The sequence below is a fragment of the Glossina fuscipes genome, unplaced genomic scaffold (assembly GCF_014805625.2).
Source record: "Glossina fuscipes isolate IAEA_lab_2018 unplaced genomic scaffold, Yale_Gfus_2 28, whole genome shotgun sequence".
Lineage (NCBI taxonomy): Eukaryota > Metazoa > Arthropoda > Insecta > Diptera > Glossinidae > Glossina > Glossina fuscipes.
This window is the reverse complement of record NW_023998423.1, coordinates 7251722-7263687: the sequence shown is the minus strand read 5'-3', so window position 1 is coordinate 7263687 and position 11966 is coordinate 7251722. Positions and strand designations below refer to the sequence as shown.

General features: G+C 36.6%; 3 protein-coding genes across 11 annotated transcripts in view; 1 reads left to right on the top strand and 2 right to left on the bottom strand.

The window, feature by feature from the left end:
• Positions 1 to 3080, top strand: part of LOC119636423 — an 8044-nt gene extending 4964 nt beyond the window's left edge. For all 9 annotated transcript variants that reach the window (XM_038031752.1, XM_038031749.1, XM_038031754.1 and 6 more), the window contains exons 3-5: positions 1279 to 2578; positions 2665 to 2849; positions 2920 to 3080. In XM_038031752.1, coding sequence (XP_037887680.1) covers positions 1279 to 2578; positions 2665 to 2849; positions 2920 to 3033 — 1599 coding nt within the window. In that variant the 3' untranslated portion in view covers positions 3034 to 3080. The remainder of the gene's footprint in view (positions 1 to 1278; positions 2579 to 2664; positions 2850 to 2919) is intronic.
• A 1549-nt stretch (positions 3081 to 4629) lies between these two features.
• Positions 4630 to 6394, bottom strand: LOC119636424 (WASH complex subunit 1). Its single transcript, XM_038031756.1, has one exon. It carries the CDS (start codon positions 6207 to 6209, stop codon positions 4746 to 4748), a length of 1464 nt encoding a protein of 487 aa, XP_037887684.1. The 5' UTR covers positions 6210 to 6394; the 3' UTR covers positions 4630 to 4745.
• A 1400-nt stretch (positions 6395 to 7794) lies between these two features.
• On the bottom strand, positions 7795 to 9350 carry LOC119636609 (nuclear inhibitor of protein phosphatase 1). The gene is made up of 6 exons (XM_038032082.1): positions 9225 to 9350; positions 8948 to 9162; positions 8664 to 8881; positions 8523 to 8597; positions 7994 to 8459; positions 7795 to 7937 (listed from the first exon to the last, which is right to left on the bottom strand). Exons 1-6 carry the CDS (start codon positions 9251 to 9253, stop codon positions 7831 to 7833), a joined length of 1110 nt encoding a protein of 369 aa, XP_037888010.1. The 5' UTR covers positions 9254 to 9350; the 3' UTR covers positions 7795 to 7830.
• Positions 9351 to 11966: the final 2616 nt, after the last annotated feature.

The following is an 11966-nucleotide window of genomic DNA, read 5'->3' as shown; positions in this document are numbered from 1 at the left end:
CAATGTCTTTTTTTTTAGTCTGAGAATTCATTTCATTAGTCTAAAATAAAATAATAATAATAATATTTTTATTTGAAAAAAACTTGCATATGAACGAACGAATTATTCCGATTTGATCTAATAATCTTGGGAGGTAAATGCGAACAATAATGAGGAGCTTTTGCTTTCATTCATTAAAATACTCATCTTGCATCTTCTTCGTGAGCAGTGCGATGATCACAATTCTAATAAAGAGCATGTTTTATATAGGACGCAGCAAATTGACATGTTCAGACTTAGAAATTGAACTTTTATTCAGATATTAAAAAATATGAATTTTCTATCAATTTCCAAGTCTCCGAGATACAGTCCATATATCGAAACGTGCCTCACAAATCAGAAATATCATAATTAGATGTCGCAAGTTGCCACGTGCCACATGCCACATTTAGATTCAAACCACCCCTCACGATAGGCAAACATCCAGAGATATTTCATTCATTCATTCCAAAGAAATTAGCGAAGATATCTTGTCCGAGCAGATATATCAATATGACCGCAAACAATGGTAAATTTACAGACTTCTTACATGACCATCATTTTTTGCTTTCTGATATTGCTCCAATTGTGTCCAATGTGCTGCAATTGCGACTTTTTTAAATCGATGCGTTGCGCATTTCCCGAGCAGCGTTTTGCTTTGCTCAAAGTTAAGCGAAAATGATGTCTCGTGACAAAAGAGAAAGAATTTGATTGACGTGATTTCTGCAAGTTTTCCGAAAGAGAGGAGAAATGCCTAGATAATAACGGACCAGACTTGCCATAAACTATTTTTTTTTTCATTCCCTCGTGTTTAGATTGCATTTGTCGAAAAAATTACGCATTTCAAATATGTAGATCGCGGCAGTTCGATCATAGTAACTATGTCCCTTCTTACAATCTCCCGATAAATACATATATCGATTGGTATAATAAATACAAATTCACATATTGTTCGGATTCATGCGAAATGTAACACACAGAAGGGCTTGATATGGACACAATGCACTTATTATAGCTATAGATTGCGAATCATTTACCGCCTATCCTTGTTATCTTATGCTCAGCCTACAGATTATAATTTTTCAGATATTTTGGCGAATTCCCCCTATATTGATGCGTAATAGGTAATTTATCAGAAAAATAAATGAAGAATTATACCAGGCGAAGTGGTGTAGGGTATTTATTGATGGTTAAAACCTTACTTGACTAAAATATTTCCACATTTTTTTTTTTTTTTGTTTTTTTTTTTTTTTTGTTTAGGCAATTGGCCCAGTGACAGATTTAAGTGTAAACAGTATCAGCCAACGTGATTTGATATATAGCTTGACCGTGGAATTAAATGAAACCGAAGCTTGGCAACTGATTATCTGCAGCAATTGCAATATGGTTCTATGTGCTAAACAACTAACCGACTCTACCAGCGGTGTTACATCGCAACAATATCTTGTCAATTGTGCTTTACTGACAAATCACGACGAGGTGTCGCGCAAGCGTTGCGATAAATCATTTTCCGAAACCTTCGGTATACTTATTATCGATCATGACAATAACAATAATTATAATGAACAAAATGCTCATAATTTTCCAATGGGCTTGTTGTCCACATCTTTGGCTTCAGCAGCGAATTTGGACTCAAAACTGATGCGTCAAAGACAATTGCAGTGCAATTTACAGCAACGTTTGCAGCAAGAGATAACTGAAACAGACGAGCGTATACAACGATACGCGGAACAACAATTTGCTTTATTAAAGAGCTTTCGCGAGAAATCCGAACAAGAATATCAAATGCTTATGAAACTCATTCATTGCATTCCCGAGCAACAAGCCAATGAATGGTTAGATCCAATACCACCACTTTTAGAGTTAAACGGAAGCAATACGCTTTTTAGCTACGGTTCATCTCGCCGCAATACGATCTCCAGCCGTCGAGAATTGAATACAGCCCCTAGTACCCCGATCACGCCCCAGCAACCTATGAACATTTTCCCATCTAATGTCGAAAAAGGGACACAAATTGCCATGACTTCATTAGTGTCGCCGAGTGCTGCAGACAACAATATGGACCAAGCGTCAACTGTTGTCAGCAGTACCATGTCGAATCGAAAGGTTTCCAATTTCGATACACCACCTGATACTCCCGAGGGTGTTTCGATGAGTGTGGGGAATAGTCCTACATTTCGTCAACAGCAACAACAACAACAACAACAACATCATACAGTTCAGGCTATGGGCCAAAACACTTTTCAACAACAAGTTGCCACCCCCACTTTGGAAGCTGCCGATGATTGTTTATTTGAGCTAGAAGGCATAGAAAATGCAACAACTAATCCGGATGATTCATTTTTAAATACTACGATCTCGGCGAACATTTTGCAAAACTTGTCATCGCCATTACGCTCTAATAACAGATCTAATGTTGCGCAACAACAACATCAAAGTAATGTCATGCAAATGACAACGTATGGATTTCAACGTAACTTAAGCATTACACAAAGGCAACAACAGCGCGAGAATCGTATGAGTGACCTATACGAAAGTGATAGCGCTGAAGAGGGCGAAGGTCAGTTGTTGTTTCCCTAATTGATATATGAATTACTTGCATTTAATTTTTTTAAAATAATTCATTTTGTCTCTTGTGATCATAAGATGCCTTAGAATTGGACGTATCCTCGCCTATGGTCATGCAAACACCACCCGGCAGACGCATGTCCTCCTCTAATAACGGTGCACAAATGATGAATTTTGCCAAAAGTTTGCCTATAGAAATTGCCCACTCTCCAATGGCAAGCGATCGCAATTGTATAGCCACCGGTGCTGATAAGGACGGAAAGGTGGACTCTTCTCAACTATGCTCATGATCAAAAAATTGTAATTTTTTCTTTTATATTTTTTTTTTTTTAGGAATTGGATAATAACGTGGATATAGCAGCAAGCATTAAGGCTTTGGCGAAGAGTGTGCACGGAGAGGCTGTTTTTGGAGAATTGCCACGTCCCCTTTTGCGTTCTCAAATTTAAGGCAATATTTAATATTTTTTACGTTTTTTAAAGAAAATTTTTAGAATGTGTTTCTATTAAAATTTTTATTTTTAAGCTTACATCACTAATCTGACTTTTTATGGTTTTTTCATAAAATAAAGCAAGGCTTTCAATTAAGACAAAAACAACAATGGATTTTATGGACCAGATTTGCAGGGTTTTTTTTTTCTTCTTCTTTTTTTTTGTTTACTACCTTTTGTACAATTCCCAAATGTTTACAATACGTAGGCATGTCTTGCAAAGATCCCGAATAATAAGAGATGTCCTCAACTTTCCTATCTTTCAAAAAAAAAACTAACGTTTTGTTTTGGCAATATGTTCCGTGTGGGACAAGTGGACCAAAAAAAAGTAAGCGTTTTCTCAAAACACGTTTCAAATGCATAGTAATGCAGTGCCTTTATTTTCTCCTTTTGATATTGTCTCATAATCACCAGCGAAAGAAGGTAGCACGTCCATGTCGGCAAACAACACTGAAAAGAACACTTTATATAGACATCGGCAGTTGGCAAACACAAAGGGGTCAGTACCATGCAAACTAAGATCTCCGCCTTGTTAACATTTACATAGTAAAGCACTAGTGATGCAATCTATATCAGGATTGTAACTGGATCATCTATTACAGCAACCGATTCGATATCGTTTCTTAAATTGACTTACCCTCTGTAGGTATAATGGCCATTCATGTTTTCATATTCAACGTGATGGCAAATTGTAGAGATATTTTCACAAAATTCCCTACGCTGACGAGTTTTGGCACAAGAACAAACCCAATTGAACATAGAATGGATCGGACCATCTTATCAACTACTTGCCATATAGCGCCTTTGAGTAAAAAAAATATGCAATTTTCCAATTTCGTCGACAAATATCGCTGAGTAATAGGGTTTCGCAACGCTATTTCCAGTTGATTTACTCATTACCTATAAAAATGCTAGAGATGCATCTATGAGCGAAATGTCGCTCATCTTGGTATCTGAAAAAATGGAAAAAATCAGACAGGCCTACCTAACTAACATAAGGCGTCCAAGCTTAGTTCTTTTGTCTTGACTTGTGGGTTTTTCACGAGTTGCTGAGCGTAAAGGATTCCACCACTGAAGGATGGGGGTATACTCACTTCGTTTTTTTTTTTTTTCATAATCTATGTAACACTCAATAGGCTTCAGAGACGCAATAAAGATATACATCCTTGATCAGCGTGAAATTCTGAATTGATTAAGCAATGTCTGTCCGTTTGTGAGGCAAGATATTGTCTTCAAATTTGGGAAGTTTTTGCACGCAGGTAGGTACTGAAAATGGATTAAATTGATCAGGGCCGAACCTTGCAGTGGAGCTTAAACTGAACGCAACTCCAAAGACGACATATAGGTTTTTGTTCCATTCTTGGAAATTATTAAGACCGAAATTTTGCACATTTTCTTTCTGACTAAGTCAGTCGGTGAGCTACGAAAATATATTAAAGATTCGCGACTACAAAGCAAGTCTCTTTCCACTTTTAACAAACACAAGATACACAGCATAAATACAAGTTCATTTTTCAATTAATTTAATTGTATTTTAACTAAGGATTTTTAACGAAGATATAATTTTTGTTTTTTTTTTTACTATAACTCTTTAAAAGAATGTTGTTCAAAGGCACTGTATCGTTCGTATTAGCGACGGATATTTCATTTTCTTTTTTTTAGTTTCTTTCACTAATCAATCCAATCGGTATCATCATCGTTTCTATCTTCGTCATCGTCTTCGGCATCTTTAGGAGGTGGTATTAGCGAAGATAATCTCGATATTACTGGGTTACCAAATTGACTTTTATACGCTGTGGATTGGGTTGATTGTTTTAATAAACTTACTGCACTTTCTTCCTCTTTGTTACTCCCTGATATGCCTTTGCGGCGCATTAAAAGTTTATTGTGCAAATCCGCCATAAAGCTATCACTTGTATGCGGATTTGAGCCTTTTTTGGGTTGATTGCTTTTCGTGTTTAAAGGAGTGGCAGCAGTAGGTCTTAGTTGGGCTTTACCTATTCCGCCTGCTTGACGTATTGCTTCCAGGAGTTCAGTTCGCGGTTTGTTAGATGGGATGGGTAAATTTGTCTTTGCGGAATTGGTTGCCGGTAAAATTGCAAAGGGCGTAGAAATAGGTGGAGGCGGCGGCGGTGGTGGTGTGATAAACGATTCATGTAATGTTTCGACTTTCAGAACAGTAGAATTGGGCATTTCCTCGTTTTCTTGATCATTTTTTTTGTCGGCCTGTCCCGCTTTAATATCTTGGGATAAAAGCTTAGGTAGATCTGGTAAATTTTCTACCGCTAAAATCGAGGATGGGGCAATTGGTTGTTTACCTTCTTGATTTTCATAACGTAAATCCCCCGCAATTCCTGGCAAATCCGGCAAATCCATTGGTAAGTCCAAATCTGGAGCTTCTGATAATTTGGGTGTATATCGTAACATTCCGGCAGGCGAGAATTTTTCATTTCTGTGAGCTAACGAATGCGGAGCAGGTTCTAAGAGGTGCTTTTGATTACCGTAATGAAGTTGTTGATGTTGACCCTGAAGTCCTTGGGCACACTTGAGGTAATTATTTTTCTTTTCATGCATGTTATCTAAATCGTAAACACTCACATCAGTATTGAAAAGTAATACCGCGGGCACTGATGTCAGATTACCCGATACTTTTCCCAATCCTTGCGTTTGATTAACTTTTATTCTTTGCGCCTTTAAATTGGAGGGCATATCGCGCCCTGTTGATCGTACATGGAAAAAAAGCAATTTTTCGCTCATAGTCATCGTACAGGGGTCCATTTTACTTTCCACTTTGTAATTTTGCGCTGTAGCTTCATCGTCTTTCTTGGACATATCTGCCCAGAGATCCGAATCAAACGTTATTGGTATATTCTGGAATGCTTGCGTTCCCGGGAATTTAGATGGCGCATAAATGCGCAGAGCTTTGTGTGTACCCAAGAGACTTTTCACCTTCGATTGTGCTTTGTGGATACGTTCACCCAACTGTTTCACTTTGACATTATTAAATTCGATACGCTCGTCGATCCGAATAAAAATTTGATTTATTGTTTTCTGTAGACAATCAAGAGCATATGCTGCTTGGATTATTGTTTCTTCGTGTCGCAGATCAGGTGGCACAATTGGCACTGCGAACATATCGAATGAACTAAAATTGAACTCCTCACGAACCTTGGCAATATTTCTATAAAAGATGTGAAGTTCACAAAAATAAATATTTCCTTTTTTTTCCTTTTTTATAATCTCTCTACTTTCTTTTTTCAACTATTTATTATTTTTGACCATATGTTTGCTTAAACTTTTTTAACGCGTAAGAAGCGATATAACATAAAGAGTTGATGTGATCAGCAGTGAAAGCAATGAAAAAAAGAAAAGCGTCGAAGAAACAAAAAAATGGAAAAAGTTGATTTAGATGCAGGTGAAAGCTTTCATGCCGGGAAAACATATTGACGCAAGGCTACTGATGATTGATCGTAAGGAATAAAAACAAATAACATATGCTCTCATCCCACTTCTTTATTAATTTATAGGAATCTTTTAAGGAGCAAGCTACAGCCGGTCGGAAAAAAAGAGTTATCATTGAACAAAAAGAAAAAGTCTGGCGGAAACATCATAGGAAAGAATGCGAGCTTCTAATTGAAATGAAAAAGTTGAGAGAGATAACGGACGGAGAACTTGACAACTTGGAAATAACTGATATAATAAATGAAGTAATAAATAAGCTGATAATGAAGTTGCCAGTCGCAAAGAAGAGAATTTCCCACGGCTTAAATATGCAAATATTCCCAACAACCTCCAGAAGTCTGCAAAACGCAAAGATAAAGAGTTCACCTTTCCATTTAATTTCAGACAACTTCATATATTTCTGAATAAATACCATCATAAGGCTACCGAAACGAAGAAGTCTTGCATTTCAAAAGCGACGCTTGCAGCTGCTATGAAATATTCCGCGTTCCCTAACTTTTGCTCCATTTCTATTTCTGACCAAAAATAAGGTTTCCTTTCGTCATTTTTTGGAATGAAATGCAAAAGCACTTCTTCTTCTCAGATGTTTCCAATATTCTGCACTACGATACCCCGAGAGGATTTCTTTTTAATATCGGCGGAACTTTTCTATCAAACAACCGGTCAAAGATTCCACGACTTGCAATCTTTAACATGCACATTAGCTTTTGCTGAAATTTGAGATGAGTAAAAGATGACGACACCGGTGCTTTTAGAGTTAAAATTAAGGAATTAGCTTCATTTTTAGTGCTGGGTCAGGTTGCAGAATTATTGTCTGGAATAGTCTTCACATCTTCCTTTCCCTCCGCTAAGGATGCAGTTTCTACTTTTTCTTAAAGACCTCTTTTGTTCGCATTATCAGGCTTAGGAATGGTTCTTACGACCGCATTCCATTTTTTGTTCATGAACTGTGTGGACTTTACGGTGCAAAGCGAACAATTCTATCACCTCCTTTCAAAGTGCGTCATATTTCCACAATGGCTGAGAATTTGTGTGCACAAGCGTTGCATTTGGAATATAATGACGACCTGTAACATTTCAAAATCTCTCCCTTCTTAATACTCCTCTAGGAAACTGCTGGACTTTTCATAAAATTTATTCCTTAACTAGGAGGCTTCTTAATATATGCCATGATTTATTAAAATTTTTCCTCTCTCTGAGAAAGTTTTAAAGAAACCATATGCATCTTCTGATATAAACAAAATTAAATAATTATTGTAAACTAACTAAAAACTATTTGCAAGGAGTTTTAAGTTTAAAGCGTTCCCAACATCGGTTTGCGGCCAGGCCAAGCTTCTTTAGCGTATTTCTTTTTCTGAGGTTCGTCGTTTGTTTCTGTATGTATTGATCCGTCATACCGTACTAAAATGGAAAGCAAAGTTTTGGTAATAAGATAAGTATACTGTATTCAAATCTACCGTTTGCCGAAGCTATTTTCCGAGTTAAGGCTGGTGTATTTATGGGCGACACAGAAGATGCCTCAACAGGCGTCACATCAGGTGCTGGATTCGGTAATAATAAACCTAATTTCGAACCTAATGCCAGTGGGCTTGCCAAAGTAAAGTCATTGCCGACGTGCTGTATATGACCGTCATGGGTAGCAGCTGGTAGTCCTTGGTACAAAGACGGTGAAGCAGAAGTGGTACTAGTGGAAGAAATCGCGTTTTGTAAATTTTTTATATGGTCCTGCATGGAGGTTAATGCGATATGTTGCGTAGGCGTGGTTAAACCCATTTGCAAGCCTTCATAACGTGCGCGCTTAATAGGAATTACTGTTGTCTGTACAAGATTACGAAAACGCCCGACGTTTGGATCTATATCTTCGGGATTAATAATGATTTCCTCATCATTAAAAATAACACAACGACGTTTACGTGACTTAGTCTGCAAATTGATTTAAAAGGTCTCTTTTAAATTTTATACCTTACATCAACGAAAATGAGATACCTTTCTTATATTATCGTCAGTTATGCCTAGCATAGAGATTCTTCGATTGTGTGCCGTATTATATTCCGTTAAATTCTGGAAGAGAAAAGTAATGATTTCTTTTATTTCGAGCATTTCAATGTTTTTGTCGAAACAACATACATCCAATTCTGTTTGACTCTCTGGCAAACCTAAGAGCGCGCCTTCATTAGCATCATTCATTGGTATGTCCTCCATAATGTTACTACGTTGACCTGCCGAAGGTCTTTCACGTAAAATGTAGCGCCTGGTAGAAGCACCAAAATGAAATGTACTGTTAACATGCAATTGTGTAGGTTTGTTTGGTTCAATTCGTAATGTTCCTATAAAAGTCCCGTGAGCTAATATATATATAGAGGAAGAATTACTGCGGCCTAGCTGAAAAAATGTCTCATGCATTAATATACTTGAACCCAAGTCCACTAAATAGGCAATGTTTAAATGCTTATGATAAACAAAAGCAGCGTGCACGCGAGAACATGAAGCGTGATCTATACAGAAATCATTCATTTGTGCATTTCGTCCAAACAAATAGCATTTCTTTTCGTCAACCATTAGTTTTTGTACCAGTTTATCTTCTTTAAGAACGTCCAAATGAAGACCAGTAGGAGGTTTTCCAGCCCTTGAATGAATCACTGGTAGTTTGATTATTTTTTTCACAATACGAAACGTGGCCACACTTACCAAGATGGTATTTCATAATTGTTTGCCATAAATAAATATGTCAATTAAATATAAATTTTAAAATTTTATCTTTTTAAGTTTTCTTTTGTGATATTGTCAGTACTATAACAGCCCCGTTTTTAGCTGATATATGGACGTATAAAGTTAAGTATATTGAAAATTCAGTAAAACAACCAAATCTCGAATAATAGTACACTAAAGTTAGCAACACTTCCGCAACAAGATTCGAGGTCAATATTTGAAAACAATTACGAAAAAAAAGCATTATTTTTTAGACGACTTTTACCTTTCATGACAGTAAAAGCTGACAATTTTTTTCATTTATCGTACATGCGAGGGTTATTCGGATATAATTGAAAATTAGCTTTTGCTTTCAACCGTTTTTGCCAAACAGCTGATTACAACAGCGGAAATTAAATTTTTCATACGTGATTACTTGCAAGACTTTCTTTGGTATGTTATGTAATTTCCAATGTTTTGCTAATCGTCGTCGTAAAGTAATAAAAACTAACCAAAATTGACTAGAAAAAAGTGGGTTAACCAAACAAACAAGAAAAAATTTCAATACCCGTGATCCCTTTTCAAGGTTTAATAATTATTTTTATAGAAATTTATATATGTTTAGCTTTCATTTTAAATATATTTAAAAAATATTAAACTAATAAATACAAAAAAAGGTTAAAAAATCTAAAAATGTAGTAAATACTAACTGTGTAACTGTGTTTCTTAGTCGCGGTATAAGCTTTCCAGAAGTTCATTGACAAGAAAATCTATAAGACTTGGATCTTCGCGTTTGCCTTTGCAAGTTTAATTTTATTTGCTTATAGGAGAGTTGGTTTATAAATGGAAAATGTCCTTATGACTTAAGAGTGCAGGAAATAAATAACAAGCACACCTATGTGGGAGATTTACTTTAGTTTCGAATTCGATTTCGAGCTCGCCGTTTAAAGTATACTTTCTGGCCTTGGGAACAAATGCTTTGTGGTAAAGCAGCCAATCCCCAGGAAGGATTTATGACTCCAACGTACTACTAGTACCGTTTAGGCCTATTCGCCCAAGTGGCTATTCAGTAATAATAATTGACCCCCGTCTGAAGGGTCCAGTCAAACTTTTGTCTTAGTACTAGAGAACTTACCTCCTCGGCTGTCCTAATCGACTGCGATGTATCTCAGACTTTTATGATGTGTATGGTGATCAGTATATCTGTATGCACATGTGCTTAGAAGAAGATGATAACAGTGCAGCTTAGCTTATCTCCAGCTACAATACGGTCGATTCAATTTCCGTTTATTCCTAATTATTAAAAGTTATTCGTTCACATTTATTTTTAGAAAATTTGGAGACTACTCAAAAAATTTACGATTTTTAATAACGAAACAAGAAAAACTTATGACAATAAATAAAAAGCAATGCTGACATTTTTAGTTTTATAAGCTTAGAAATTTAGACATATATAAACACTCTGCATCCCTCCCTCTCTTAGAGAAAAAGTAAATGAAATGTGGGTGTTATCGTGGCTGTCTGCGTTGTCGGTAAATTGTTGAATTGGGTGGTTGCGGGTTTTAGTCTTTTTTACGGCTACAGTTCGTATGTCGTTTGTCATTAATATTTTTAAAAATTTGGGAATTTTTTTCAATAACCTTGTGAGGACGTTGTAAAGAGCGCTTGCTTGGGCTACGGGCAGAAACTTGTTCACACGTTATTAACGTTTTGGGGACATGTAGATTGGAAAGCGGGTTCCTGTAATGGTGTACTTGCGATTCGACTTTCTTGAAGTTTTCTTTTAATTGTAATATAGACGCGGGTTCATCTGCGTTAACGTCTATATTTTAGACTAGCATTTCATCCTTAAATGGAAGATTTTCTCTGTAAACCATTTCAGCCGGTGCTGCGCTCTATCACACCATTGCCTTGAAGTGGTGAGCGGTGGTCGTGATATTATGATTAGCAAGTAATTTTGTAAATTCTGTGAAAAGGGTTGAAGTAAACTGTGCTCCTTGATCACCTTTGATTGTTTGCGATAACCTGAAGAGTGAAATGTAATTGTTTACAAAGAATTCTCAGAAAGGATACGCTTCGGACCATCGTGTGAATCTATCAATTATGCCAAGTATATAGCGATTACCATTACATTGAGCAAGCGGACCAACAATGTCTATATGGACGTTTCGGAATCCTTTGGGAATTTCTATTTTGCGTGCTGATGTTTTCGTCTTTCCCTTTTTTTTTCTGGCCAAAAATACCATTCAGCTATTAATTTCTTCGTTGAGGTCTTGAGATTTTCACGAACACTTCACATCAAATTTCGTATTTTATGCATGGAACTTTCATTGGTTTTAGGTTAAGATCTTTCCTAATTGGTCCAATGCATTTGAAAGGCCTTGCCTGTTTCGGACAGCGGTCAGTATTGCAGTCTAACGTCTTAACAACTTGTTTATGGTCAGTAAATATCGTAAATTGTCTCTCTGCCACAAAGTAACTGAAGTGGTTGATTGTGAAATAGATTGTGAGCAACTCTCGATCGAAGATGCCCTACCTGATGGTCTTGGTTTTGGCCCTATATTATTGGTCCATCACAGCGTGAGTTAATAAAACTCTTGTTGATCTCTTCCAAAGCTGTGTTTAGGATGTCTGTCCTCGTCACTGCTGAAGAGCATAATATCATCAATATAGGCGAAAACGAAATCCACTCCATTGAATACCTCAGTTACGAACCTTTGAAATGTTCGCGAAGAATTTCTA

What these genes read in the sequence shown, in the direction of transcription:
- LOC119636609 (XM_038032082.1), bottom strand. Translation starts at nt 9,253, where the DNA reads ATGGCAAACAATTATGAAATACCATCTTG. An exon ending in AGAGTCAAACAGAATTGGAT is followed by an intron (nt 8,598 to 8,663) that starts GTATGTTGTTTC and finishes TTTCTCTTCCAG; the next exon opens with AATTTAACGGAATATAATAC. An exon ending in GAAAATAGCTTCGGCAAACG is followed by an intron (nt 7,938 to 7,993) that starts GTAGATTTGAAT and finishes TTTCCATTTTAG; the next exon opens with TACGGTATGACGGATCAATA.
- LOC119636424 (XM_038031756.1), bottom strand. Translation starts at nt 6,209, where the DNA reads ATGTTCGCAGTGCCAATTGTGCCACCTGATCTGCGACACGAAGAAACA.